The sequence below is a fragment of the Ornithorhynchus anatinus genome, chromosome 14 (assembly GCF_004115215.2).
Source record: "Ornithorhynchus anatinus isolate Pmale09 chromosome 14, mOrnAna1.pri.v4, whole genome shotgun sequence".
NCBI lineage: Eukaryota > Metazoa > Chordata > Mammalia > Monotremata > Ornithorhynchidae > Ornithorhynchus > Ornithorhynchus anatinus.
The window spans coordinates 45,623,212-45,651,073 of NC_041741.1; the positions used below are offsets into that span (position 1 = coordinate 45,623,212).

The following is a 27,862-nucleotide window of genomic DNA, read 5'->3' on the forward strand; positions in this document are numbered from 1 at the left end:
CCCGGAGCTCCGCGAGGCGAGAGCGCATGCGCCGCAGGGGCCTCGGCTTGCAGCAGCAGCAGCCGCTGGAGCAGGAGCCGCGGCAGCAGGACCGGCTGCAGGACCGGCTGCAGGAGCGGCGGCGTCGCCGTGCCCGGCGAGCGCTGCCATGCCCAGCCACCACCCCGGCCGAAGAAACCAGCCCCTCCAGTGATCGTCCCGCCCCTGCCTCCGTCCGCTCGCCCCGTCCCCAAAAGCCTCGCCCGGGCCGGCCCTTCCCAGCCGTGCACGGAGAGACCCACCCCCACCCACCATCCCCCCCCCGACGGTGCGACGGTGAGCGGGCCGGAGGGCCGCAGCGAGGATGGAAGGGGGAGCCTACGGCGCCGGGAAAGCCGGAGGAGCCTTCGACCCCCAGACCTTCATCCGCCAGCCTCACACCGTGCTGCGCCTGGTGTCTTGGGTGAGGACCTGGCCGCGGGGGGTCGGGGCCGGGCGGGGTCCCGGAGGAGGGGTCTCTTTGGGTGTGCAGGCGTCTATTTGGTTTGCACACTATTGCTGCACCCCGTTGCCGCTGCTGCACGTCCCCGCCTAAGGGTGCAACGGCCGAGTCGCCCCCTCCCTCCTCAGATCCGCCAAACAGTCCCAATTCTCCCCCCCCTTCAACGCCCCATTCATTCAGTAGCATTTATTGAGCGCCTCCTCGACCCTACTGAAGGCTCACCTCCTCCAGGAGGCCTTCCCAGACGAAGCCCCCCCCCCCCCTTTTCCTCTGCTTCCCATCACCTCGACTCGCTCCCTTTTGCTCTTCCTCCCTTCCCTACACCACCTGTCTCTCTATATCTACAATTCTATGTATTGATCATTCATTCGGTGGTATTTATTGAGCGCTTACTATGTGCAGAGCACTGTCCTAAGCGCTTGGAATGGACAGTTTGGCAACAGAGACCGTGCCTGCCCTCTGTTTCCTTGATTTGATGCATACATGGCTATAATTCTATATATCGATGCCCCTTCTTTTGATGTCTTATTGTACATTCCAAGCGTCCAGTCCGGTGCTCTGCACGTAGTAGGCGCTCAGTACATACGATTGAATGAATGAATGTCCTTCTTCCCCCTTTCTAGACTCTAAGCCCGCTGGGGGCAGGGAGGGACCCTCTTGGGAGGTGAATTGTACTTTCCAAGCGGTCAGGCCGGTGTTGGGCACCCAGGAAGCGCTCAATAATTACGATTGAATGGATGGAATGAAAGGGGTCCGAGCTGGCACATAGTAAGCGCTTAGTAAATACCATCAGCACCATCCAAACCGGCTGGGTTTCCCAGTGCGAAGCTGGTGGCCCGTCCGGCTCCCCTCCCCAAAGTGACCTCTAAGCCGCCGGGAGAAGCCAAATGGCAAGGCCGGCTCGGGTTGCTGCAGGGAGGAATGCGGGGCTGGGGTTAAAAGGCCATTCTTTCATCCATTCAGTCGCATTTAGTGAGCGCTTAGCATGTGCAGAGCACTGTACTGAGCGCTTGGAATGCACAGTTCAGTAATAGAGACCATCCCTGTCCACACCGGGCTTACGGTCTAGAAGGGGGAAGACATCAAAGCAAGTAAAACAGGCATCGCTATAAATAAATAGAATTATAGACATATACCCGTTCATTTATTCAGTTGTATTTATTGAACGCTTACGGTGTGCAGAGCACTGTACTGAGCGCTTGGAATGCACAGTTCAGCAATAGAGACCATCCCTGTCCACACCGGGCTAAATGTCAAGAAGGAGGAAGACAGATATCAAAACAAGTAAAACAGGCATCGCTATAAATAAATAGGATTATAGACATTTATCCAGTCATTTATTCAGTCGTATTTATTGAGCGCTTACGGTGTGCAGTGCACTGTACTGAGCGCTTGGAATGTACAGTTCAGCAATAGAGACCATCTCTGCCCACACCGGGCTTACAATCTAGAAGAGGGAAGACAAATATCAAAACAAGTAAAACAGGCATCGCTATAAATAAATAGAATTATAGACATATACCCATTCATTTATTCAATCGTATTTATTGAGTGCTTAGTGTGTGCAGAGTCCTGTTCTAAGTGCTTGGAAAGTGTAATTCGGCAACAAATTCATTCAGTCGTATTTATTGAGCGCTTACTGTGTGCAGAATGCTGTACTAAGCGCTTGGAATATACAATTTGGCAACAGATAGTCCCTGCCCAACAACGGGCTCACAGTCTAAAAGATCCCTCCCCAACAACGGGCTCACAGTCTAGAAGGGGGGAGATAGACAACCAAACAAGTAAACACGAATCAATATAAATAGAATTATAGATATATATATATAGATACATACAGACATAAATGCTTTAGGGCAGGGAGAAGGGGGAGAGCAAAAGAGAGTGAGTCGAGGAGATGGGGAGGGGGATCTGAGGAATAGGGGGGCGTAGTCTGGGAAGGCCTCGTGGAGGAGGTGAGCCTTCAGTAGGGCTTTGAAGGGAGGAGAGTGGTGGTTGGGCGGGAGATCGAGGGGTGACAGAATCTGGGAGGAAGAGAGGGACCCTCTTGTCCTTGTCCTTCCCTGGCAGGGACTCCCCAGAAAGTTTGGAGAAAGGAATGGGGGGTGTCAGGGTCTTGTCTGGGGGGAGCCGCACCTCCTCCCTCCATCCCCCCCTCTTTGGGCGTCAGAGATGAGATGGGGGGCAGGAGGATGGGGAGGGGGGTCTTTGCAGTGTCACCTTCAAGCTGCAGGTAAAGAAATGAATGGAAGTGATGAGGGGGCGGAGGGGCGGCCAGCCAGCTTTTCCACAACAGCCTCAGAGCCGGGGAGGAGGATATGTGTCTGTGTGTGTATGTGTTTGTCGAGGGATGTGTGTCGGAGGGAGGTGGGGGGTGTGTGTGTCTGGAGCTTTGTGTTGGGGGGAGGTTTGGGGGGTGGGAGGAGCTGGAGGGACGGGGGGCTAGTGTTGGCAAGCGCAGGAAGGTCACGGGGATTAAGGGAGCAGAGCGGGCTCCGGAGAGCTTGACGTCTCAGCTGCCAGTCGCACCGGGCAGGGCAGGGCAGCCCGCCATCGGAAAGGAAGGAAGGATGAAGAGAACAGCTTGAGCGGCCAGAAGGAGGAGGCACATTCAGCCTGGGAGGAAGAGGAGGAGGAGGAAGAAAAGGAGGGGGGCAAAATGCCCCCAGAGCAGGGTCCTCTGGGGGATAAATGACACTCTGTGTGCGCGTGTGTCTCCCACAGCCCGGATTAGATTGGTTACGAGGGCCCGCCAACAGGCTGACCAGTCAATCGCTGGTATTTATTGAGCGCTTACTGTGTGCAGAGCACTTCGGAGAGTACCGTGCAACAGAGTTGGTAGACGTATTCCCTGCCCACAGTAGTAATAATGTTGGTATTTGTTAAGCGCTTACTCTGTGCCGAGCACTGTTCTAAGCGCTGGGGGAGATACAGGGTCATCAGGTTGTCCCGCGTGAGGCTCACAGTCTTCATCCCCATTTTAATAATAATAATAATGTTGGTATTTGTTAAGCGCTTACTATGTGCAGAGCACTGTTCTAAGCGAGGCTCACATTTAATCCCCATTTTACGGATGAGGTAACAGGCACAGAGAAGTGAAGTGATTTGCCCACAGTCGCACAGCTGACTAGTGGCTGAGCCGGGATTCGAACCCGTGACCTCATTCCCAGGCCCAGGCTCTTTCCACTGAGCCATGCTTCTTCTCAGCGTGGCTTGCAGTCCACAACGAGCTTGCAGTCTGGAGGGGGAGACGGACATTAAGCGAGTGATTTACGGATATGAACGTAAGTGCCGTGGGGTCGAGGATGGGCCAAGTGTCCCAAGGATACAGGTTCAGGATTCCCCCGACACCAGTTCTTTCCTGGGGAGGCGGCGAGGCTTAGTGGAAAGAGCGCGGCCTGGAAGTCGGAGAACTAATCCCAGCTCTGCCACTTGCCTTCTCTGACCACGGGTAAGGCATCGTAAGCGCTTACGAATAACACAGTTATTATTATTATCATTATTCCTCCAAGGGGGAGCGAAATGGCTTGGCTCTTTCTTGCTGAACAAACCAGACGTCCCCGAGTCGTCCCGTTGGGCCGAAGGGGAGCAGGAAAGGGAATCCTGGTGGGTTCCTCCAAGGGCAGGGTAGATAGGGATCAATCGGTCGTATTTATTGAATGCTTACGTGTGCTGAACGCTGTATTAAGTATTTGAAAGAGTACAATAGAACAATATACCGGAGTTGGGAGACACATGCCAGGTTAGAAAGCTTGCAGCCCAGGCTTAAGGAAGACGGAGTCTCTGACCATCTCTGCTACAAGACTCAATCCTCCAGGATCCCTCCTACCCTCAGTCGGTTAATCCTATTTATCGAGTGCTTAATGTGTGCCGAGCGCTGTACTGAGCGCTTGGGAGAGTACAGTACCACAGAGTTTGTAGACAAGTTCCCGGCCTGGAAGGAGTTTACAGTGTAGAGGGGACTGAAGGACTCCTTTCCAGCGCCTTTGGGAGGTCTCCCGGATTGCTGTGGTCAGGGCTTCACTATGGCCACTCTGGTTCCTTTGAATGAGAAGCAGCGTGGCGCAGTGGAAAAAGTCCGGGATCGGGAGTCAGAGGTCATGGGTTCGAATTCCGGCTCCGCCGCTTGTCAGCTGTGTGACTCTGGGCAAGTCACTTCACTTCTCTGTGCCTCAGTTACCTCAACTGTAAAATGGGGATTAAGACTGTGAGCCCCAACCTGATTACCTTCTATCCCCCCGCAGTGCTTAGAACAGTGTCAAATGCCATCATTATTATTAATGGTGACTAAGAGGCAAAGGGGCTTGGGCATATGTATATAAATATGCTTATATGGTATTTGTTGAGTGCTTACTATGTGCCAAGCACTATTCTAAACTCAGGGGTAGATACAAGATAATTGGGTTGGACACAGTCCCTGTCTCACAGGGGGCTCACGGTTTTAATCCCCATTTTACAGATGAGGGAACCAAAGCACTGAGAATTTAAGTGATTTGCCCAAGGTCACACAGCAGGCACTTGGCGGGAACTGGGATTAGAACCCAAGTCCTTCTGACTCCCAGGCCTCTACTCTGTCCACTGGGCCTCGCTGCTTATATTTTTCCAAATTGGGCTCAGGGAGGGTAGGCTGCCCAAGATTTGGAGCCCAGAAGAGGATTTCAGGAAAAAGCCCACTTTAAAAAAATCCAGTAGATTGTAAACTCCTTGATGGCAGGGAATCTGTACCTAGCCAATTGAGGTTTGGGGGAATGTTTATCCCAGTATCCTGTGAACAAGGGAAGCAGCTCGGTCTAGTGGAGGAAGCGTGGGCCTGGGAGTTAGATTTCTAGCCCTAGCGCAGCCCCTGGCCTGCTGTGTGACCATGGGCAAGTCAGTTAACCTCTCTGTGCACCTGTTTACTCATAAAAGATGGGAATATTAGTGCTGTCTTTCACTGTCTCACGAGGTCGTTGTGAGGAGAAAACAAAATGATGGACGTGAAAGTGTTTTGGAAAAATGCAAATGGTCTACAAAGTCCAGCTATTTAATTACAGGAAACATTGTCTCCCGACTCCCTTATACTGTACTCTCCCAACGCATAGGTCAGTGCTCTGCACACAGTAAGCGCTCCAGTGCGATTGATTGATTGATTAATTGGCTCTCACATTTCCATGCTCAAGGCACAGGCCCTGCCTTTGAGGAACTTAAGGGACTTTGGAGGTTTTTCCCTCAGTTCCTCGAAGGCCGGACCTGTGTCTTTTTGCTTCAGTGGTACTCATCCAGCGGCTAAGACCAGTGCTGCGCGTGCAGAAGGTGCTCGAGAAGGAATGAGTGAATGAACGAATGAATGAATGAATCCTCTCCTCACTCCATCTGGGACGATTGAACAACTCAGCAGTCTGGATGATGACAAGACCTCAAGATCTTTCCCCGCCACCCCGCCATCTTCTCCAGCAGCAGATTTTCTGCTCTTTGGAGCTTGACCTCTGTCCGGTTTCCCAAAAAAACCAAGACCCTGTGGTCAGCGTGGGGTGGACGAAGAGGCGGCCGGGGAGGGGGTCTGATGTGGAGAGGAGCTCTTGGGAGGACCTGGGTCTGTCCTGGACTTATCGTGGTGGGGCGGGGGGCGCTTGGGTTAGTTCATTCAATAGTATTGATTGAGTGCTTACTATGTGCAGAGCACTGTACTAAGTGCTTGGAATGGGCAATTCGGCAACAGATAGAGACAATCCCTGCCCAGTGACGGGCTTACAATAGTTCACAGGTCTGGGTCAGCCTGGGGTCCCGGGTTCTAGATTGGACTCTCTGGCCCTGAACTAAGCCAACCTTTAGAGCTGATGGAGCGACTCTCGTCGGAAGAAAGGCCTATCCACCTCGTGGAATTCTAGACCTTTGGAGATGCTCATAGTGGAGCGTTGGGTGGGTAAACCTCCGACAGGGTGGTGCGTTGGTGCGTTATATAGCAATTCTCTCCTGCCCATTTGGGCCCACGGACAGCTTTACTCAGTTCAACCAGTGGTATGTATTGGGGGCTTACTATGTGCGGAGCAGCTTGGGAGAGTATTCGTTGGATCATATTTACTGAGCACTTACTGTGTGACGAGCACTGGACTAAGCGCTTGGGAGAGTATACTATAACAATAAACAGGCACATTTCCTGCCCACAATGAGCTTATAGTCTAGAGGAGGAGTCGGGCGTCAGTAGAAAGAAAAATACTGATTTATATCTGACTCAGACGTACAAGACCGTAGCCCACCTCTTCGCCTTCCTCTGCTGCAGGTTTGACCTCCGCCAAATTCTAAGGCCAGAGACTTCTAGACAGGATGTGATCCACCAGCCCCTACTGTAACATCGGCCTCGTAAATAAATAAACCGTCTATTCAGATGGGGCTGCTGGTTGTAAGAGCACTTTCCTTTTGGCTGGATGCACTTATTTCCAGGGATGCAGCTCCATTTGGTTTAGGAAGCGGCTCGCTTTGGGAGAGTGGGCGGCTTATCTCTTGGTTTTAGGAAAAAAAAAGTTTGGAAAATTGACACCATGCACTTAGAGTGCCCGATGCTCAGGGGAAACTTAAAGAAGCAGTACGGCCTAGTGGATAGAGTCTGGGCCTGGGAGTCAGAAGGACTTGGGTTCTAATCCCGGCTCTGCTACTTGTCTGCTGTGTGACCTTGGGCAAGTCAGTTTGCCTCCTCTGTGCCTCAGTTCCCTCATCCATAAAATGGGCACTGAGATTAGGAGCCTGACGTGGGACAGGAACTGTTTCCATTCTGAATAGCTTGTATCTATCTCAGCGCTTAGTACGTGCTTGGCACATAGTAAACGCTTAACATATACCATTCAAAAAAGAAGCTTATTAAAAAGTTGTTACCCAACTAAAAAACAGAGTCTTCCTGGAAGATGTCCAGGGAAGATGAAAATGGCCATCTGCTGCCAGGGTCCCTTTCCAGACATACATCCGCATCCCTCTCCTTCCAAGCAGAAGGGACCGTGGGTCAAAGCTATGGTTTTTACAACCCCGTCACTCAATCAGGGGTATTTACTGAGTGCTGATCGTGTGCCTCTAGTCAATCGTATTTATGGAGCGCTTACTGTGTGCAGAGCACTGTACTGAGCCCATGGGAGAAGACATAATAACGATAAGGAGACACATTCCCTGCCCACAACGAGCTTACGGTCTGAAGAGGCCTGGAGATGGCAAGCACTTTGCGGGCAGGGAATGTGTGTCCACCCACTCTGTTACAGTATACACTCCCAAGTGCTCAGTACAGTGTTTATATTAATGTCTGTCTCCCCCTCTAGTCTGTGAGCTCATCGTGGATGACAAATACTTCTACCAACTCTGTTGTGCTCTCCTAGTCGCTTAGTTCAGTGCTTTGCACACAGTAAGCGCTCAATAAATACCGCTGATTGATTGCTGGCCGAGCACTGTACGAAGTGTTTGGGTGAGCACAGTAGAGTAAGAAGACATGATCCCTCCCCTCAAGGAGCTGGAGGCAGCATGGCTTGGGAGTCAGAGGGCATGGGTTCTAATCCTGGCTCCGCCACTTGTCTGCTGGGTGACCTTGAGCACGTTGCTTAATTTCTCTGTGCCTCAGTTCCCTCTTCTGTAAAATGGGGATTAAGAGCCTGAGCCTCTTGCGGGACAGGGACTGTGTCCAACCCGATTACCCTGTATCTACTCCAGTGCTTAGAACAGTGCTCGGCACCTAGTAAGCACTTAACAAATACCGTAATAGTGATAATTATTGTTACTGAAATAGATTATGGGGAGGGAAAACACCCAAGTATTGGGATTTATACATAACGCTGTGGGGTTAAGGAGCATGGAAGAAAGTACACAGCTGTGTCACAGGTGACGTACTTACACATTGTCCAAGATGGTTCTCGAATGAAAAGGGATAAGTGAGGAGTGTGGATTTAGGCCCCAGAAACTTATTCCTTGAACAAAATGGGTCCGGGAAAAACTCTCCCATTCTGCCTCCGACTTTAATCGAGGCGTAAAGGATGTGAGGGTTGTGAGTGAGGCAGCATCCCCATAAACCTGGATTTTTAAGGATTGTTTCGTGGTTTGGGCTGGAGCTTCTCCAGCACCAAAAAGCCACAGCTCCAAACTGCAAACTTAAGTACTCCATCGGTGGTATTTATTAAGTGCTTAATAATAATGATAATAGTATCTGTTAAGCGCTTACTATGTTCTAAGCACTGGTCTAAGAGCTGGGGTAGATACAAGGTAGTAATCAGGTTGTCCCACATGGGGTTCCCAGTCTTAATCCCCATTTTCTAGATGAGGTAACAGAGGCACAGAAAAGTGAAGTGACTTGCCCAAGGTCACTCAGCAGACAAGTGGCAGAGTGGGGATTAGAACCCACGTCCTCTGATTCCCAAGCCCGTGTTCTTTCCGCTGAGCCACGCTGCTTACTGTGTGCAGAGCACTGAACTAAGCACTTGGGAGAGTACCGTACGACAGAGTGGGTAGACATTCCCTGCCCACAACGAGTTTACAGTCTTTTCTTTAAATTATCAATCAGGAAATGGTTAATCGCTCACTGTGTGCCAGATTCATTCATTCTGTTGTATTTATTGAGCACTTACTTTGTACAAAGCACTGTACTAAGCGCTTGGGAGAGTACAGTATAACAAGAAAGAGATCCAGTCCCTGCCCGCAAGGAGCTTACGAATGCCGGAGTAGGCGCCGTACAATCAGATCAGATACTAAGGGGAAGGGAGAACAGGTATTGAATCCCCATCTTACAGAAGGAAACATAGGAAAGCAGCATGGCCTGGTGGATAGAGCACAGGCCGGGGAGTCAGAGGGTCATGGGTTCTAATCCCAGCTCTGCCACTCTTCTGCTGTGTGACCTGGGGCAAGTCACTTCACTTCTCTGTGCCTCAGTTACCTCATCTGTAAAAATGGGGATTAAAAAACGTGAGCCCCACGTGGGACAATATGACTACCCTCTATCTACCCCAGCGCTTAGAACAGTGCTCTGCACATAGTAAGCGCTTAACAGATACCATCATTATTATTATTACTTCACTTCTCTGTGCTTGAGTTACCTCATCTGTAAAATGGGGATTGAGGCTGTGAGCTCCACGCAGAAAAGGGACTGTGTCCAACTCAATTAGCTTATATCCACCCCAAAGTTTAGTACAGTGCCTGAAACATAGTAAACTCTTAAATGCCATTATTATTTATTGAGCGTTTGCAATGTACAGAGCACTGTACTAAGCACTCGGGAGAGTGAGAGAGAGAAAAGTTAGTGCTTATGGGACTCGGGAGGAGGGACCCTCTCCTGTCTCCTCTTTGGAAGCCAGGCCGGCGCCCTGGCAGGGGGAAAATCATATGATTCCGGCGCAATCCTGCTGGCGGCCAAAGGGGAGGCCTCATGTGACCCTCATGAGGTGACCTGCAGGGTGGGAAGGGGGAGGAAATTCTGGGATTTGGGAAGAAAAATAATAATGATGGCATTTGTTGGTCCTTACTTAGTGCAAAGCACCATTCTAAGCGTTGGGGGGATACAAGGTGATCAGGTTTCCCATGTGGGGCTCACAGTCTTCATCCCCATTTTCCAGATGAGGTCACTGAGGCACAGAGAGGTGAGTGGCTTGCCCCCGGTCGCACAGCTGACAAGTGGTGGAACCGGGATTAGAACCCATGACCTCTGACTCTCAAGCCCGGGCTCTTTCCACTGAGCCACACTGCTTCTCCTCTGGAGAACTGGGGGTGAAGGCGGGGAACGGCATAGTGGATAGAGAATGGGCTTGGGAGTCAGGAGATGGGTTCTAATCCTGGCTCTTGTCTGCTGTGTGACTTTGGGCAAGTCACTTCTCTGTGCCTCAGGTACCTCATCTGTAAAATGGGGATTGAGACTGTGAGCCTCGTGTGGGACGGGGACTTTGTCCAACCTGATTTGCTTTTATCCATCCCAGTGCTTAGTACGGTGCCCAGCACACAGTAAGCGCTTAAATGCTACAGTTAACTGACATTTGAAAGTTTGTTTGGCTTAGAGAAGCAGCTTGGCCTAGTGGAAAGAGCACCGGCCTGGGAGTCAGAGGACCTGGATTCTAATCCCTGCTCCACCGCTTGTCTGCTAGGTAACCGTGGGCAAATCTCTCTACTTTTCTTTGCCTCATTTCCTCATCTGCAAAATGGGGATTAAGACTGTGAACCCTCTGTGGGGAATCTATCTACTACGTAGTAAGTCCTCAACAAATGGCTTAACTTTTATTTTTGAAGTGATTTGCCCAAGGTCAAACAGGCAATTAAAAGAGCCCGGAGGCCTGCTTGGAGCCAGATAAGAAGCGCAGCCAATTGAACCCTCATTGAAGGTTATCTTTCAATTGTTCTTCCAGACACTTTGAGCAACTCCGGCCTCTTTTTGAGTAAATAGTCGTTTATTGCCAGCTCTGCTCTCTCTGCCAAGAATGACTTTCTTCCCCGCTGTCTCTTTTCTAGATCCTTCACCAGGCACCCATCTCTCAATCAAGCAGTGGTATTTAGGAAACACTTAACCGTACTTGCCTGCAGAGCAACCAGTTGTATTTATTGAACACTATATGCAGAGCACTGTACTAAGCACTTGGGAGAGTAAAAAAGAATTAGCCAATACGGGAGGGCTCTGTACTAAACCCTTGAGAGAGCGGATAAATATTCTCCCCCCTTCAAAACCTTATTGAAGGCCCACCTCCTCCAAGAGGCCTTCCCAGACTAAGCCCCCCTTTCCTCTTCTCCCTTCTGCATCACTCTGACTCACTCCCTGTGTTTTCCGCCCAATCCCAGCCCCACAGCACTGATATCCATATCTGTCATTTATTTCTACTGATGTTTATCTCCCCACCTCTAGACTCTAAGCTCCTTGTGGGCAGGGAATGTGTCTGTGTATTGTTGTACTCTCCCAAGCGCTTAGTACAGTGATCTGCACACGGTAAGCGCTCAATAAATCTGAGTGAATGAATAGAATGAGCATACATGGTCCCTACACAAGAGGAAGGTCCTGTGCCTCGGTGCAAAAATTTCAAGCAATCAGTGGTATTTATTGAGCATCTACTGTGGGCAGGACACTTCACTAAGCGCCTGGGAGAGTACAGTACGAAAGAGTTGGTAGACACGATGCCCGCCCAGAGCGAGCTTAGAGCCCAGAGAGTAATGGGACCGGGCCTTAGGAAATAATAATAATACTGGTATTTGTTAAGCACTTACTATGTGCTGGGCACTGTACTAAGTTGCTGTAAATACAGTTCTAGTCCCAATTCTGATGTTGGCCTGTTGGTTGACTTTGGACACAGTTTCCTCATCTATAAATTGGGGGTAAAATACCTGTTCTCCCTGCGTACTAGATGGTGACCCCTGTATGGGGATTAGGTTTGATATTAATAATGGTAATAATAGTAATGGTATTTATTAAGTTCTTACTATGTGTCAAGCACTGTTCTAAGCACTGGGGTAGATGTAACATAATAGGGTTGGACAAAGTCCATGTCCCACATGGGGCTCAGTCTTAATCTCCATTTTACGGATGAGGTAACCGAGGCCCAGAGTAATGAAGCGACTTGCCCGAGGTCACACAACAGACAAGTGACGCAGTCAGGATTAAATCCCAGGTCCTTCTGACTCCCAGGCCCCGGCCTCAATGCGCTAGGCCGTACCGCTTTTCTTCTATCTCCTTTCGCCATGGTGGCCACCGGTTGCAGGTGCGGCCAAGTCACTTAGCATTTTGGTGCCTCAGTTTCTTCATTTATAAAATGGGGATTCAATCCCTGTTCTCCCTTCTACTTAGATTGCGAACCCCATGTGGAACAGGGACTGCGTCCGACCTGAATAACCTGTACCCGCCCTGGCGCTTAGAACGGTGCTTGGCACATAATAAGCCCTGAAGAAATACCAAAATTATTAATATTAGTGTTGTGATATTTTTCTGTGATGTGGGTCGCACGTGCAAGTGATGCAGTTGATTATTTTCCATCCATTTTTCTACCGTCCTTTAGTCCGTTTTGTATTAACGTTTGCTCCCTTTGGCTTCAGCCTGTCGCGATTTAAGGTCGCTGCCCATTTTCAGTCACGTGCTATTTGCTCTCTGACTCTAGTCTTGATGAGGGAGTTTTGGAAGGCCAGATTTAACACCCACCTTCCTCTGCCTGAAAGCCAGTCAAGGAAGCACAGACTCAGCCCTTCTGACTGTTCTCTAATCCACTCTGACTTTTGCAGCAAATAATCTCAGGGCCCCTGACAAACCCTCAAACAAATTCCTCACCTGTCATCTCTGTTTCCCATTCCTGAAGTAGCTGTGGGATTTGGTTCCGTGTCTGTCTGATAACGGAACGGGGAGTCAGTCCGGACTCCTAGTTTCCAGTCGAACCCCTTCTCGAACTCTTTGGGGTGACTTTGGATAAGTCATTTCCTCTGTCATCCAGTGGTTTCTCTACCTCAGATCCCTGGCTCATGATTCTTTCATGGATTTTAGTTTCATTGCACTGTAATAATAATGATGATGGTATTTGTGAAGAGCTTACTATGTGTCAAGCACTGTTCTAAGCGCTGAGGTAGATACAGGGTAATCAGGTTGTCCCACGTGGGGCAAACAGTCTTAAATCCTCATTTTACAGCTGAGGTAACCGAGGCCCAGATGTCATGCCTGACCTCGTCCCAGCGACCCCGGAGTGTTTAATAAAAGAAAAGTTGCCGTAACATTTCATATCAGTGTACCCAGATGGTTATCTTTAGGATCGTTCATTTCGCCATTTTGAAGGGCAGGAGCACATTCTGTCCTTTCATATCTCTTGCCTTTTTGCCAAGAGGCAGGGTGGCCTTGGAGTCAGGACACCTGGGTACTTATCCCAACTCTGCCGCTTATCATTATTATCTGCATTATTATCATCATTATCTGCAGCTTATCATTATTCCCCTGATTAGACTGTAAGTCCGTCAGTGGGCAGGAACTCACTCTATCTGTTGCCGATTTGTACATTCCAAGCGCTTAGTATAGTGCTCTGCATATAGTAAGTGCTCAATAAATACTATTGAGTGAATGAATATTACTATTATTATTATTATTATTATTATTGGTGGGTGTGCTACTTGAGGGTAGAGGGCCGCACAAGCTGGACTTTCCTGGCTATCAGTTGGCCCACAAAGGGTATTTATTGAGTGCTTACTGCATGCAGAGCATACGCTTGAGAGAGTACAACAATAAAAGGACACATTCCCTGTCCACAACGAGCTTACAGTCTAAAGGAAGTTAAGTGACTTGCACAAGGTCACAAAACAAGCCCCGGTGGTTTGGGGGATGTTACCCACTTCCTTTAATGACTTGGAATGACTATTCGGGCCTGCCATTTGGTCAGGGTTTCCAGAGAATTCATCAGCCTGCTGGTAGTCCGGAGCTATTTTGGTATGAACCGTCACGACCACACCTAGCTCAGATGCTATTTCTCCTTGCCAGGGGTAATTATGCACAGTTCTGGTGTTTGAATCCCTGTGTCCTTCCTCGGATTTTTTTTTTTAATGGTTTTCGTTAAGCGCTTACACTGTGCCGGGCACCGTACTAAGTGCTGGGGGGAGATACAAGCTAATCAGGTTGGACACAGTCCCTGTCCTGCATGGGACTCACAGTCTTAATCCCCCTTTTACAAATGAGGTAACCGAGGCCCACAGAAGTGAAGCGACTTGCCCGAGATCACACGGCAGACAAGTGGCAGAGCCTTGATGAGAGCCCAGGTCCTTCTGACTCCCAGACCCGTGCGCTATCCACTAGCCCATGCTGCAGTCGGGGATGTAGCTCAGCGTAGAGCGGTATGAGGCCCCGGGTTCGATCCCTGGCATCTACACAATTTTTCCAGCGCTTCGTCCAGCGCCTGGCACATGGTGAGCACTTACCATGCCGTAATTATTATTATTCTAACTCCTCCTTCCGCCGTGGGGGCCACCGGCCACAGGATGCGGCTTTTCCAGCTCTTTCAGCAACCGAGCCAGAATCGTTCGAGGAATCGAGCTAGAGAGGGGCTTCGGCCCCCAGTCCCTCCCCTGGCTGGCCCTGGCCCACTGCCATCCTCACCCCCACCACTCTCTGCCGCTTGTTGCCGCCCTCCTCCCCTGGCAAAGCTGCTTGCCTTTCCATTTAAAGGATTGGTTTTTTTTAAATCTGTAGCTCTTAACCATCTTATTGTCTTTCAGCTCTTCAGTTCATCAGTCAATCAGTGGTATTTATTAAGCACTGACTGTGCCGAGCACTGTACTGAGCACTGGGGAGCGTGCAGTAGAGTTGGTAGACGGGCTTGGCCACTCTGGTCAGAGATATTTTATAATCATCGTAGTAATAACATTTGTTAATTGCTTACCGTAATAAGAATAATAATGTTGGTATTTGTTAAGCGCTTACTATGTGCAGAGCACTGTTCTAAGCGCTGGGGGAGTTACAGGTCATCAGCTTGTCCCATGTGAGATTCACAGTTAATCCCCATTTTATAGGTGAGGTAACTGAGGCACAGAGAAGTGACGTGACTTGCCCACAGCTGACAAGTGGCAGAGCCGGGATTCGAACCCATGCCCTCCGACTCCCAAGCCCGGGCTCTTTCCACTGAACCACGCTGCTAGAGCGCTGCACGAAGCTCTGGGAAAGAGTACGCAGATGGGATTTCTACACGGACCCTATCCCTTGAAGAGCTCAGATCTTCATGGCTTTTGTCCTTTTCCGATTCTGGTATCTCCCAGCCTCACCCCATTCTGGCGGGATTTTATGAAGTCCTATCTCCCGCCCCACTGGTCTGCGCTGCCTAAATATTGTAATTCTGGGTGGCTTTATTCCCTGAGTGTGCTGAGCCGCTCACTGAGGGAAGAGAGATGATTAGCCGACCTTCTGTAAGACGGATAAAACGCCGTGTTTCCGATCGCCGTGGGGCAGATTGGGGAATCGGACAAAATTGAGCGTGCATCTCCAGCTCTTCCCTAGTAGACCACCGTGGCCCTTTCATCCATAAACGATCGATCAATTGATGGATCCAAGAGAGCAGCTTGGCTTAGGTGATAGAGCCCGAGCCTGGGAGTCAGAAGGGCCTGGGTTCTAATCCCGGCTCCACCACTTGTCTACTGTGTGACCTTGGGCAAGTGCTTCACTTCTCTATGTTTCAGTTGCCTCATCTGTAAAATGGGGATTAAGAATTTGAGCCCCATGTGGGACAGGGACTGTGTCCAACCTGATTACTTTATATCTACCCCAGTGCTTAGAACGGTGCTTGGCATATAGTAAGTGCTTAACGGGTACCATTATTATCCAAGAATGGGTTCCAATTCCTCCTGAATCTCTTGGTATCTTGGGCTCGCCAACTTCCTGTGGTAAGGAATTCCATCCCATTTTCTACCTGCTGTAGGAAGTCTTGGGTTTCGAGGTGGGCCGGTCCCAAGGGCAGCCGGGGAAGCCGCCGGTCGCGTGGCCCCTCAGGCCACCCCCGACCCCCTCCCCACCCTCTCCTCTCTGCCTCGGCCAGGTCTTCTCCATCGTGGTCTTTGGCTCCATCGTGAACGAGGGCTACTTGAACCACGCCTCCGAGGAGGAGGAGTTCTGCATCTACAACCGCAACCCCGACGCCTGTAACTACGGGGTCACGGTGGGCGTCCTCTCCTTCCTCAGCTGCGTGGTCTACCTAGCACTGGACATCTACTTCCCCCAGATCAGCAGCGTCAAGGACCGCAAGAAGGCCGTCATCTCCGACATCGGGGTCTCGGGTGAGTCAGCTGGGCCCCTCTTCTCTTTTCTTTTTTGGTATGGTAATCGTGGGGGGCTTTTTTATTTTAATGGTATTTGTTAAGCGCTTACTATGTGCCAGCTCTGTCCTGAGCGCTCTATCACCTTGCCCTCTCCTGCGTCACGTCGCTTCTCTCCTTCTCCAACCCAGCCCGCACACTTAGCTCCTCTGGTGCCGCTAACCTTCTCACTGTGCCCCGATCTCATCTGTCTCACCGCCGACCCCTGGCCCACGTCCTGCCTCCGGCCTGGAACGCCCTCCCTTCCCAAATCCTACAGACAATGACTCTCCCCCTGTTCAGAGCCTTACTGAAGGCCCATCTCCTCCAAGAGGCCTTCCCTGACTAAACCCCACTTTTCCTCATCTCCCACTCCCTTCCACGTCGCCCTGACTTGCTCCCTTTTCTCTCGCCCCACGGCACTTATGAGGCATATCTGTAATTTTATGTACTGTATTGATGTCTGTTTATTTGTATTGATGTCTGTCTTTCCCCCCCACCGGGCTGATAGCCCACTGTGGGCAGGGATTGCCACTTTTTATTGTTCTGTTTTACTTTCCCGAGCACTTAGCACACGGTAAGCACTTACTAAATACGATTGAATGAATGAATGCTCTGCCCACAGTAAGTGCCCAATAAATAAGACTGAATGAATGAATATCATACTCTTCCGAGTGCTGTGCTGTGTACACAGTAAGCGCTCAATAAATGCGATTGAATGAATCCGAGGGAGGCCCAGGCCCTGCTTCTCTGGCCCCTCCTCTCCTCCTCCTCCCAACCCGCGGCTCAAACTGGATGGACTGGTGGGGAGGGGAGGGGCAGTTGCCCTAAACTACTTGTGCAATGTGGCTGAGGCCAGCCCGGCCCCCCCAGGGCAGGGTGGAGTGGGTGGACGCCTCCCGTGATTCAGCCCCCACCCTGAGTCAAAGAGCCTTCTGCTTGCTCTAAGGCGGAGGCCGGTTTGGTTCTGTCCGTCAGTCAGTCGTATTTATTGAGCACTTACTCTGTGCTCTGACTGGCCTGAGCGCTTAGGAGAGCACAGTACAACATGAAACCGACCCATGCCCACAACAGGCTTACCGTCTAGAGGGAGAGACGGACATTTCTATAATTTCTATATAATTCTGTAATTTCTATATAATGTCTCTATAATATAGAGAAGCAGCGTGGCTCAGTGCAAAGAGTCCGGGCTTGGGAGTCAGAGTTCATGGGTTCGAATCCCGGCTCGGCCACTTAGCTGTGTGACTGTGGGCAAGTCACTTCATTCTCTGTGCCTCAGTTCCCTCATCTGTAAAATGGAGATTAACTGTGAGCCTCATGTGGGACAACCTGATTACCCTGTATCTCCCCCAGCGCTTAGAACAGTGCTCTGCACATAGTGAGCGTTTAACAAATACCAACATTATTATTATCATAAATAAATAAGTGACAGATATGGACCTAATTGATTTGGGACTTGGAGGAGGGATGAATAAAGGGGGCAAGTCAGGGTGATGCAGAAGGGTGTGGGAGAAGAGGAAAGGAGGACATAGTCAGGGAAGCCCTCTTGGAGGAGGTGGGCCTTTAACAGTTTGGTTCAGGTTGAGCTCTCTGGGTTAATTAGTATAGCTCTGTACTGTACTAAACACTAAGGAGTGTATGGTAGAGTTAGTAGACGTGACCCCTGTCCTCAAGGAGCTAGAGTTCTGGAGAATGCATGTTTCCTGCATTTGTGTGGATAGACAACCTTTCTTATTATTACTAGCAATCAAAATTAGTAAGCACTGTGGAACAGTATGGCCTAATGGAAATGGTTTCTAATCCTGGCTTCGCCCCCTTGTCTGCTGTGTGACTTTGGGTCAGTCATTCATTTCTCTGTGCCTCAGTTACCTCATCTATAAAATGGAGATCCAGACTGTGAGCCCCATGTGGGACAGGGGCTGTGTCCAACCTGAAATGCTTTGTGTCCACTCCAGCGTTTAGTATAGTGAGAAACGGCGTGGTTCAGTGGAAAGAGCCTGGGCTTGAGAGTCAGAGGTCATGGGTTCGAATCACAGCTCTGCCATTTGTCAGCTGTTTGACCTTGGGCAAGTCACTTAACTTCTCTGTGCCTCAGTTACCTCAACTGTAAAATGGGTGTGAAGTCTGTGAGCCTCACGTGGGACAATCTGAATACCCTGTATCTCCCCCAGTGCTTAGAACAGTGCTCTGCACATAGTAAGCACTTAACAAATACCAACATTATTATTATTATAGAGCCCGGGCCTGGGAGTCAGAGGACCTGGGTTGTGTGTGACCTTCAGCAAATCACTTCACTTTTCTGTGCCTCAGTTTCCTCATCGGTATAATGGGGATTCAGTGCCTGTTTTCCCTTCTTAGATTGTGATTGCTCCTCATCATCCCCCTCTCCCACTCCTCACTCTACCAGATCTGTCCTCAGGATTGGCACCCTGCCCTAGTGAATCAGAGCAGTGGGAAAGAGATCCCAGGAGAGCTCAGGGGAGGCAGTGGGAGGGGAGGGGAGAGGCAGAGAGGGAGGAAGGGGAAGGAAGGAAGAAAGGAAAGAAAGGAAAGGTCGGGCCAGGGGGGAGGTTGAGGATGTTTTTCAGTTTCACAGTGAACCGGGAGAAGGGTGGTGAGAGACTCCCATGGGAAGCCCTGTCTCCTGCACCTTAATAATAATAGTTATAATAATTGTGATATTTGTTAAGTGCTATGTACCATTCATTTAATAGTATTTTTTGAGCGCTTACTGTGTGCAGAGCACTGTACTAAGAGCTTGGAATGGACAGTTGGGCAAGAGATAGAGACAATCCCTGCCCAATGACGGGCTCACAGTCTAATCGGGGGAGACAGACGGACCAAAGTTAGACGACATAATCACGATAAATAGAATCAAGGGGATGTACAGGCACTGTACTAAGCGCTGGGGTAGATACCAGCAAATCAGGTTGGACACAATCCCTGTCCCACATGGGGATCACGGTCTCAATCCCCATTTTACCGATGAGGTAACTGAGGACCAGAGAAGTGGAGTGATTTGCCCAAGGTCACACAGTAGACAAGGGGCGGAGCTGGGATTAGAATCCGGGTCCTTCTGACCCCCAGGCCCGGGCGCTATCCCGTAGGCCATGTTGCTTCTTTAGCCCAAGAGGCCTAAGGAAGGGGTGCCAACCCCTCGGCTCCTACCCAGAGCCCTGCCTTTTCTTCAAGAAGGGGCAGGGCAGGCACGGGATCGGGGTGGCTGCCTCTGGAGTCGTTCCTTGCTCTGATCTCCTCTTGGGCTGCTGAGGCTATTGTATATTGTTCTCACCCAACCGTTTAGTACGATGCCGCGCGCACAGTAAATACCACTGTGGGTAGGTGGGGTTGTGTTGGGGTGGGCATTGGATCCTGCTGGGAAATCTGCAAACCATCATGGGGTGAAGAAATGCAAGGGGTCTGCTGATTTACCATTTCCGTCTCTCTCCTTCTCTCCTCCGTGTCTCTGCCTCGGTCTCTTCTCGTCTCTCCCACATTTCCCTGTGCCTCCCGTTGTGTCTCCCCACACTTCCTTTTCCCTCCCGTGTCCGCTCACGCGCCTGCGTTTTTCTCTCGCCTCACGGCTCTCTGTCTGTCGCTTACCCCTGCTCGGCTCCGGTCTCCCTTCCTGGGACTCCCTCCCTCAGCCCTGTGGGCGTTTCTCTGGTTCGTCGGCTTCTGCTTCCTGGCCAACCAGTGGCAGGCCTCCAAGCCCGAAGACAACCTCCTGAACGAGGGGACGGACGCTGCCCGGGCCGCCATCGCCTTCTCCTTCTTCTCCATCTTCACCTGGGTGAGTCTCCCGGCCGGCCGGCCACCCCCGGCCCGGCTGAGGCGGGCTGCCCCGTCCCTGTCCGGGACACGGAGGACATCCAGGTGGGGGGCGTCGGGCCGGGACCCCGCCTAGCCACGGACACACTCGCCCCGGCTCTGTGCCTCGATTTCCCCCTCCTGATGAATCCACCCCAAGACGAATGAATTGAGGTCGTTGTGCATTTCCACCACTGTTTTCACCATCCCTCCCACCGTTTTGACCAAGACCTTTCTGAGGAGGCAGCGCTGGCAGTCTCTGCCCTCTGAGGGCTATCCAGTCTGAGAATTACCCTTTTCCTTTTTATAGTATGTGTTAAGTGCTTACTATGTGCCAGGCACTGTACTAAGTGCTGGGCTAGATATAAGACGATCAGGCTGGACACAGTCCTTGTCCCACATGGGGCTCACAGTCTTAATCCCCATTTTACAGATGAGGTACCGAGAAGTGAAGTGACCTGCCCAGAGTCACCCAGCAGACAAGTGGCGGAGCTGGGATTAGAACCTAGGTCCGTCTGACTCCCGGCCCCGGGCTCTATCCGCTAGGCCACACTCCTTCTCAAGAAGCGGAGGGAGGATGGCCAGTTGGAACCCCTCAATTTTTCAGACTGTCCAACTCTGGCCGCTCCTGCCTCTTGGGGCTTTTTAACGTGACTGAGGTCTGGCCGGGGGGATGGGAAGGAATCAAGCTGCTGGAAGGTTCCAGAAACGGTCAGACGGGAGAGTGATGTGGGCATCGCCGGATGGCCAGCGACGAGAGTGGGGAGAGAGCGTCCATCTGCTTCCCCCTCTAGCCTGCAACCCGGCCTCTCGCACGAGGGTCGGCGCCTTGGGCAGAGCCGGGGAGGGCAGAGCGTGGCCGGCACAGAGAAGAGAAGCTGCTGGGAGTCCGGGGAGGTGGGGAGGAGGTGGAAGCCCCTCCCGAGATTCGGCCCTCCTGCCCCGGCTCTCCCCTCCGGCTCCAGCCGGGATCCGGCCTCCGCAGACGGGGACTAGCTATGAGCGTTAGCTTAGGAGAGACCCAATCTGGGAATTGTGGGGAGAGGGCGGAGGAGGGCGGGCAGTCTCCCTTGCCTTTCCTGGGCCATCTCCCCCTTCTTCCTCTTCTGATACGTCTCTCCACTTCCTGCCAGAGGACTAAGGTGGGGACTACTCCGTTGCTCCCTAGCAGGGATCGGTTTCCCTGTTCCTCTCCACCTGTTGATTCCCTGGCCCTACCCCTGACTCTGTGTCTTTCTCAATCACACACACACACTCTCTCCCTTTCTTTCTCCCCCCGACTCCCTGCACCTGACACCTCGTAGCCCTAATGGAACCAGTCTGAAATCCCTTCTGAGACTCCCTGGCTTCCCACAGCTTTTTGGAGGACCAGGGAAAGGTGGCCATCGCAGGGTGATGTGATGTGGGTTGGTAGCTGGTGGCTGGCGGGGGCGCTTCGGAAGGAGCCCCCTCAGGTGAGGGAGGGGGCGGAAGAACCAATGGGGAGATCGCCTAGAGCAAACTGAGAGCAGGGGAGGCGGCGGGGGGGACCTCAGAAGAGGATAACCGGGACCCCTCTGGCCTCAGTGGGATGTTTCCATTTCCTCTTTGGGAAGAAACCTCCCACACCCGGCTGCTCCCCCCCCCCCCCCCCCCCCCCCGGTCCAGCCTGCAGCGAGAATTGAACTGACTCTCCTGACCTCTCCTGTCCTTGCCCCGCCCCTCACTCCTGCTCTCTCCCTACAGAGCTTCCTGGCGTTCCTGGCCTTCCGGAGACTCCAGGATCTTACCTTTCAGGAGGAATACAGCATGCTCTTCCCCAGCCCCCCTCCACCTAGACCGTAGCGGCCCCTCCCTCGATCCTATCCTCTCTTCCTCAGCCCCGGTGGGCAGGAAGGGAGTGGGGATCCCCCGACCCAACCCGGGGTCATACCTCTCTAGCCTGCGGTGGGGGCAAGGAGGGCAGGGTCCAGAAAGAGCACAAATGCACCCCAAGGTGCCCCCAGGACTGATGAGGGGATCAGAGAGGAAACCCACCTGGCCCGAAATCTGGATCCACTGAGCGTCCTGCCGGTGTGGAACAAATTTTGCTGCTCCTGGGAGGCGGGGCACCTACTTTCTGCTCCCCCTTTCCCCTCCCTCTTCCCCGCCGACTCACTAACCCTGCACTAACCCCACAATGCCTTTCCCCCCGTGGAGCTCACTCACCCCCTGGGGGAGCTGGATGGGAAGAAGAATAATAATTATGGTACTCGTTGAGCACTAAGCACTTACTATGTGCCAAGTACTGTTCTAAGCACTAGGGTAGATACAAGGTAATCGGGCTGGACGCAGTCCCTGTCCCACACGGGGCTGAGAGTCTTGATCCCCATTTTACAGGTGAGGTAACTGAGGCACAGAGAAGTTAATCGACTTGCCTAAAGTCACACAGCAGACACGGGGCGGAGCTGGGATTAGAACCCGGGTTCTCTGACCCCCAGGCCCGTGCTCTTTCCACTAGGCCACGCCGCTTTGGGGCTGAGGGGATGAGGTCGGGAGGGAGGGTAAGATCTTTCCCCCTGAGTCTCTAAGCTTCTCCTCCATCTCTCCTCCTAGCCAAAGCCTCTTACCCTCGTGGTCTGCTGTCAGAGTGGGCTCTGGCCAAGACCCCTCAAATGTGGGTGATTCCCGCCCTCTCTGCCTGAGCGGGAGCCCCCTCCACATTTCAAATGCTTCCCGGCATTCCCTTGGCTGGGGTTGGGCTAGACTTTCCTTCCCCCCATCCCCTGGGCAGAGGAGACCTTATCAGTTACGGCCAGAACTACTCCCCGCTCCACCGGGCACAGAATTCTTAGTCATTCGTATTTATTGAGCATATTTATTGAGCGCTTACTGTTTGCAGAGAACTGTACTGAGTGTCAGGGAGAGTACGACAGAACACTGTAACATTCCCTGCCCACAACGAGCTCCCGGTCTAGAATTCTTAATGGGTGTGGGACCTCCAGAGGTCATCTAGTCAATCCTCCTGTCTCCAGACAGTGTCGCACTTTAAAGCACCCCGGAAGGTAAAGCTCACAAAATCTCTCTCGTCTTGCAAGCTTCCATATGGTGGCCTCGGGCAGTTGATGCCCTGAGCTCTGGCCTGCCTAGGGCTGCTCTTTGCCCTCTCCGGAAGAGCTCGCCAGGAAGGGACGGTCGACAACCACAGCCACTGTCCCTCCCCTCCTTCCATCTGTCCGTGCGTCCGTCCTGGTGAGATGTTCGGGGACTCCAGGCTTGTCTGTCCCTCTAACCCCTCTCCCTGTTCCGTGTCGGTGAAGGGAGCTTGGATGCGGGCGGTGCCAACCCATTACCCGTTTGCACTCCGGGCACTGATTCTGCCCCGTGGTGTCATGTCCTCTAACCTCTAATGGCGACTAACCTGGTTCCTGTCTGTGTCTCCCCCCCCCGCCATCTTCCTGCTGCCATTGCCCCCCGCTCCCTCCTCGTATGTTCCCTTTGGCTTCTTCCTCCCCCGCTCCGGCTGCCCACCCACCTGCCCGGCCGCCCGCCCTCCCCTTCCTCCAGGTGGGCCAGGCGGTCCTGGCGTTCCAGCGGTACCGGATCGGCGCCGACTCGGCCCTCTTCTCCCAAGACTACACGGACCCTAGCCAGGACGCCAGCGTGCCTTACGCACCCTACGCCAGCGAGCCGGAAGCGGGGCCCGCCGGCGGCGGAGGCTCGTACCAACAACCTTTCGACGCCGAGACCCAGGGCTACCAGACGCAGGGGTACTGAGGCGGGGGCGGGGTGGGGGGGGGAGACGGATCTCTCTCCACTCTCCCCCTTCCCCCCGAGTGAGGGGCGCTTGGGGTGTCCACAGGCAGGAGTCCCGGTCTTCCCCAGTTGTTTGCGTTGATTTATTTATTATTAGAACACATATTCTCCCCCATTACCCCCTTAGGTGAAACGGTTTGCTCCGGACGATTTTGCCGAGTGTGACTGAGAGGAGGGACTCCCTTCTTGGACCCTGGGTTCCCCACAGACCAGCAGGGAGAGCCTGGGGTCGGGGGGGTTGGGGGAGACAGTGGGAAATACCCCAAGAGGAAGGCCACAGTTGGGGGAGGAAAAGCCCTCGCAGGCTTAGCCCGCGGGGTCAGAGGTGGGCAAGAGGAGGGAGTGTTTGGGCCTGTTTGAAGGGCAGGGGGAGGGCAATTAGAAGAGTCGGTGAGAAGCTGGTCCAGGAGAGATTAGAGGAGGGTGGGGCAGGCGTAGAGAAACAGAGGGGCCTCTTCAGGCCCACCTCCTGCCCCGGGCTGGGGGTTAGGGTGGATGTAGAGTGTGTGTGATGGTGGGCAAGTGGGGTCGCCTGAGAGGGAGAGGTGGAAGGGAGCGACGACAGCAGAGGATCCCTCCAGGCCACCGAGGTGAGACACTCCCCTGTGTGTGGGTGGGCGAGCGGGCTATGTTTCCTCCTCTTCCGCTTCCGGCTCGAACGCTGTTGGGGTCTGGCGCACCCTGCATTCTTACGTTCATTAGATTCCTACCTAAGGGTGGCTCTTCCCACCATGCCGCCTTCTGGAGGGACCCAGTGGGGGGCGGGGAGCGGAGCGCCTTCTCTAATCAACCCTCACCCCCATCTCTCCGTGTCCCGGTTGGGTTGGTTCATCTCCCCCTCAGACGCCGGCTTCCCGAGCCGGCGGCCGCGGTCACTCTGACTGGTTGCCGGATCCCAGCTTGGGGGTCGGTGTGAGGAGGCCGTGGGTGAGGCTCTCCCTGCCGACCTGCTCCGGCCAATCCCACCTCCCGCTGGAAGGAGGCCGTCCCCAACCCAGGGCCCCAAGGGGCAAAGAAAAATCTCTTCTTTATGGCTAGTGAAAATCACGTTGGGCTCGCCAGGCCCTGTGCCCACCAGAGCACTGCGGACCTCCTGCCCACCCCCACCAGGTTCTCCTTCCCCCTCTGTCCCCTTCTCCCCCTGCCCGCCCTCCCAGACAAGAGTCCTTCGCCGGCTTTGGTTTTGTAGGATCTTGAGGCCAATCCCATGTCTGGGCAGAGCGAGCCCTCGACCGGCACCATGGGTGGCGGGCTTCCGGTAGCCCGATCCACACCTTACCAGTGGCCTGGAAGTGGGCCGGGCCTTTGGGACTTCTAACTGTAGCAAACTCGTTTCCTCTTTCCTGCCTCGTTCCAACTTTCTCCCTCTTACTCCTTCCTTATCCACACCCGGAGACCTGCAATCAGAGGTGTCGAGCGTGTCTGTGAATTCCGTGGTCTCCACAGACACCTCCTAAGAAATAGCTTATTTCTGCCACCTCCTCGTTCCTGTCCGTGGCCCCCGGAATCTCTTCCTCTCTCCTCCCCCTCCTCCCTCTCCCTCTTTCCCCTCCCTACCTACCTGTCTGTCTCTCCTTAGCCCCGCCACTTCAGGGGCGCCGTCTTGTAGATGGGCAGAGATGGGCGGGAGGGGAATGAGCTACTTTGCCATCTCTCCTATAGCAGAGCTGTGTCCCTCAGAGATTTGGGACGATTTCAGTGTTAGTCTAAGGGGCCTGGAGCAAGAGGGTGTTGGGGGGCGGTCTGAAGACCCCTACCTGCCCTTTCCTTCCCCCCACCCCTCCACTGTTCCCCAAAGCTGTCCTGGGCCAGCCCTCTCTCTGGTCCTGTCGCTCACCCAGGGAAACGGCAGGGTGAGAGCGAATTGACTAGAATTTCCTGATCACCAGCCCACATCCGTGCTGTATCACTCGAGTAGAAGGTAGATACCTCGGTTTCCCCTTTCCCAGTATCTCCTCGTTCGACTTCCCGGTCCCCCCGTCCGCGTCCCCCGGTTCACCGACCCCTGCCGCCCTTCTCCCTAACAGTCTGTCCCAGATCCTCGTCTCCCACGGGAATCTTTCTTCCTGCGGGCCCTGTTGTGAGGAGGCTGGAGGTGGAGGATCCCTGTGTGTGTGTGGTGGGGGGGGAGGAGGGTGTTGGGGGCGGGGGATGCCCTTGGACCTTGAAGGATCTGTCTAGCCTAGCTCCATCCCATCCTTGTGCCGTTCCTAGCTCCAATCTGGGGGCCCCTCGCCCCTTCCACTCCGCAGCATTACTGCCTGTGTATAGTATAAATATATATATATTTTCTATATATAAGATGTATGATATAAGTCTATACAAATATCTATATATGACGTTTGTGTATGGTGAAGGCTGTTCAGTTCCTTTTGGGTGCTGTAGACTATACACCTGATCTTCCCCGGCGGGCGTGTGTCTCTTTCCTCCCCCTCCCCACCGCAACATCCCTCTGTCTCTCTCGGTCTCTCCCCACCACCCCTCACCCCTATCCTTGGCTGTCCAGTCCGGTCTGTGGAGTGAATTGGAATGACCACCACCCCCCCCCCCCCCCGGCCCCCTGCCATCTTGGCACCTGTGTTTCCGGCGTCCTGTATCTCTGTGGTGAACCAAGTGAAAGTGGTGACTTCTGGTGACTTCTCAATAAAGTGAAAACACGTAAAGCCCAGGGACGGTCCCCGGCCCGCCTGATTTCTTCAATCTGCCGTCGCCCTCCTCTCCTCATCCCGGAAGCGTAGGGGGCATTTGAGGGGGCGGTCCGGAGGCTGGATCGCCAGCTGGGCCTGGGCTAGCAGCAGAATGAATTCCCCAGACCCCGGGTGGACTCTCCAGCCCCCTCTCCCACCTGACTCCAAGCGTTTAAAGGGCTTCATTCTCACCGAGTTCCTCCATTCCATTTTCAAAAGATTCTCCCCCCTTTTTTCCACCTCAGACCTTCACCCACCCATCCTGTGTTAATCATAATACTGGTAATAATTGTGTTTGCCAAGCACTGGGGTGCTGTGTGGCTCAGTGGAAAGAGCCCGGGCTCGGGAGTCAGAGGTCATGGGTTCTAATCCCAGCTCTGCCACTTGTCAGCTGTGTGACTTTGGACAAGTCACTTCTCTGTGCCTCAATTTCCTCACCTGTAAAATGGGGATCGAGACTGTGAGCCCCATGTGGGACAGCCTGATTACCTTGTATCCCCCCAGCGCTTAGAACACTGCTCGGCATATAGTAAATGCTTAACAGATACCATTATTATTATTACAAGTTAGGTTGGACACAGTCCAAGTCCCACATGGATCTCCCAGTCCTTCCCATTTTACGGTTGAAGTAACTGAGAGACAGAGAAATTAAGCGACCTGTGCTCACTGTGTGCCTGGCACTGTATTAAGCGCTGGAGTAGATACAAGGCAGATCGAGTTGGACATGATCCCGGCCCCACATAGGGCTCACAGTCTTAATCTCCATTTTACAGGGGAGATGACTGAGGCACAGAGAAGTGAAGTGACTTGCCCAGGGCCACACAGCAAGCAGTGGGCGGAGCTGGGTTTAGCCCCCCCCCCCAGGTCCTCGGATTCCCAGGTCTGTGCTCTTTCCACTAGGCCACACTGCTCCAATCCTAGTAATACCCATCATTCGCACGGCCCTTGTTCAAGTTGGCATTTAGTCCTTCGCCCCCTCTCCCTCTTCCTTTTTCTTCTTTCCCCTCCTTCCCCCTTCTCCCCTTCCCCCTCCTTTATCCCTCTTCCTCCTCCTACCAGGGTAGGAAAGTCTCCGAAGGCAGACCAGACTGCAGGTCTTTATTCCAGGTTGGTAAAACGTTGACTCGGGAAGCTTGGGGCTATTTTCGCTCCCCACACTCCTCCTGCCTGCGTTGATGGTGTTAATTGGCCTCTCGCCTCCTGTTCTGTTTTTTCCTCTTCTCTTCCATCCACATGGCAGAATTAGCCATGGCGTGGGATTTTAAGTCCCCTTCCTTCCTCAGTCCTCAGCCTCAGATTTCTTAAGTGAGCAGAGCTAGGTCAGTGGGAGGCAGAATTTTTTTTTATGGCGTTTGTTAAGCGTTTATTTTGTGCCAGGCGCTGTATTAAGCGC

The 27,862-nt window shown here is 52.8% G+C and overlaps 1 protein-coding gene across 2 annotated transcripts; it reads left to right on the forward strand.

Annotated features, from left to right (window-relative positions):
* SYNGR1 (synaptogyrin 1) lies at nucleotides 1-26,459 on the forward strand. 2 transcript variants are annotated; one of them, XM_029078602.2, is made up of 4 exons: nucleotides 1-442; nucleotides 15,943-16,180; nucleotides 19,846-19,991; nucleotides 21,734-22,290. In XM_029078602.2, the coding sequence occupies exons 1-4, from the start codon at nucleotides 344-346 to the stop codon at nucleotides 21,830-21,832; spliced, it is 582 nt and encodes a 193-aa protein (XP_028934435.1). In that variant the 5' UTR covers nucleotides 1-343; the 3' UTR covers nucleotides 21,833-22,290. The 2 variants fall into 2 exon arrangements, with proteins under 2 accessions (XP_028934435.1, XP_028934434.1); XM_029078601.2 differs by lacking the exon at nucleotides 21,734-22,290 and adding an exon at nucleotides 23,534-26,459 and having other exon boundaries at nucleotides 9-442.
* The last annotated feature ends 1,403 nt before the right edge of the window (nucleotides 26,460-27,862 follow it).

What these genes read in the sequence shown, in the direction of transcription:
- SYNGR1 (XM_029078601.2), top strand. Translation starts at nt 344, where the DNA reads ATGGAAGGGGGAGCCTACGGCGCCGGGAAAGCCGGAGGAGCCTTCGAC. An exon ending in CTCCGACATCGGGGTCTCGG is followed by an intron (nt 16,181 to 19,845) that starts GTGAGTCAGCTG and finishes TCCCTCCCTCAG; the next exon opens with CCCTGTGGGCGTTTCTCTGG. An exon ending in TCTTCTCCATCTTCACCTGG is followed by an intron (nt 19,992 to 23,533) that starts GTGAGTCTCCCG and finishes CCCTTCCTCCAG; the next exon opens with GTGGGCCAGGCGGTCCTGGC.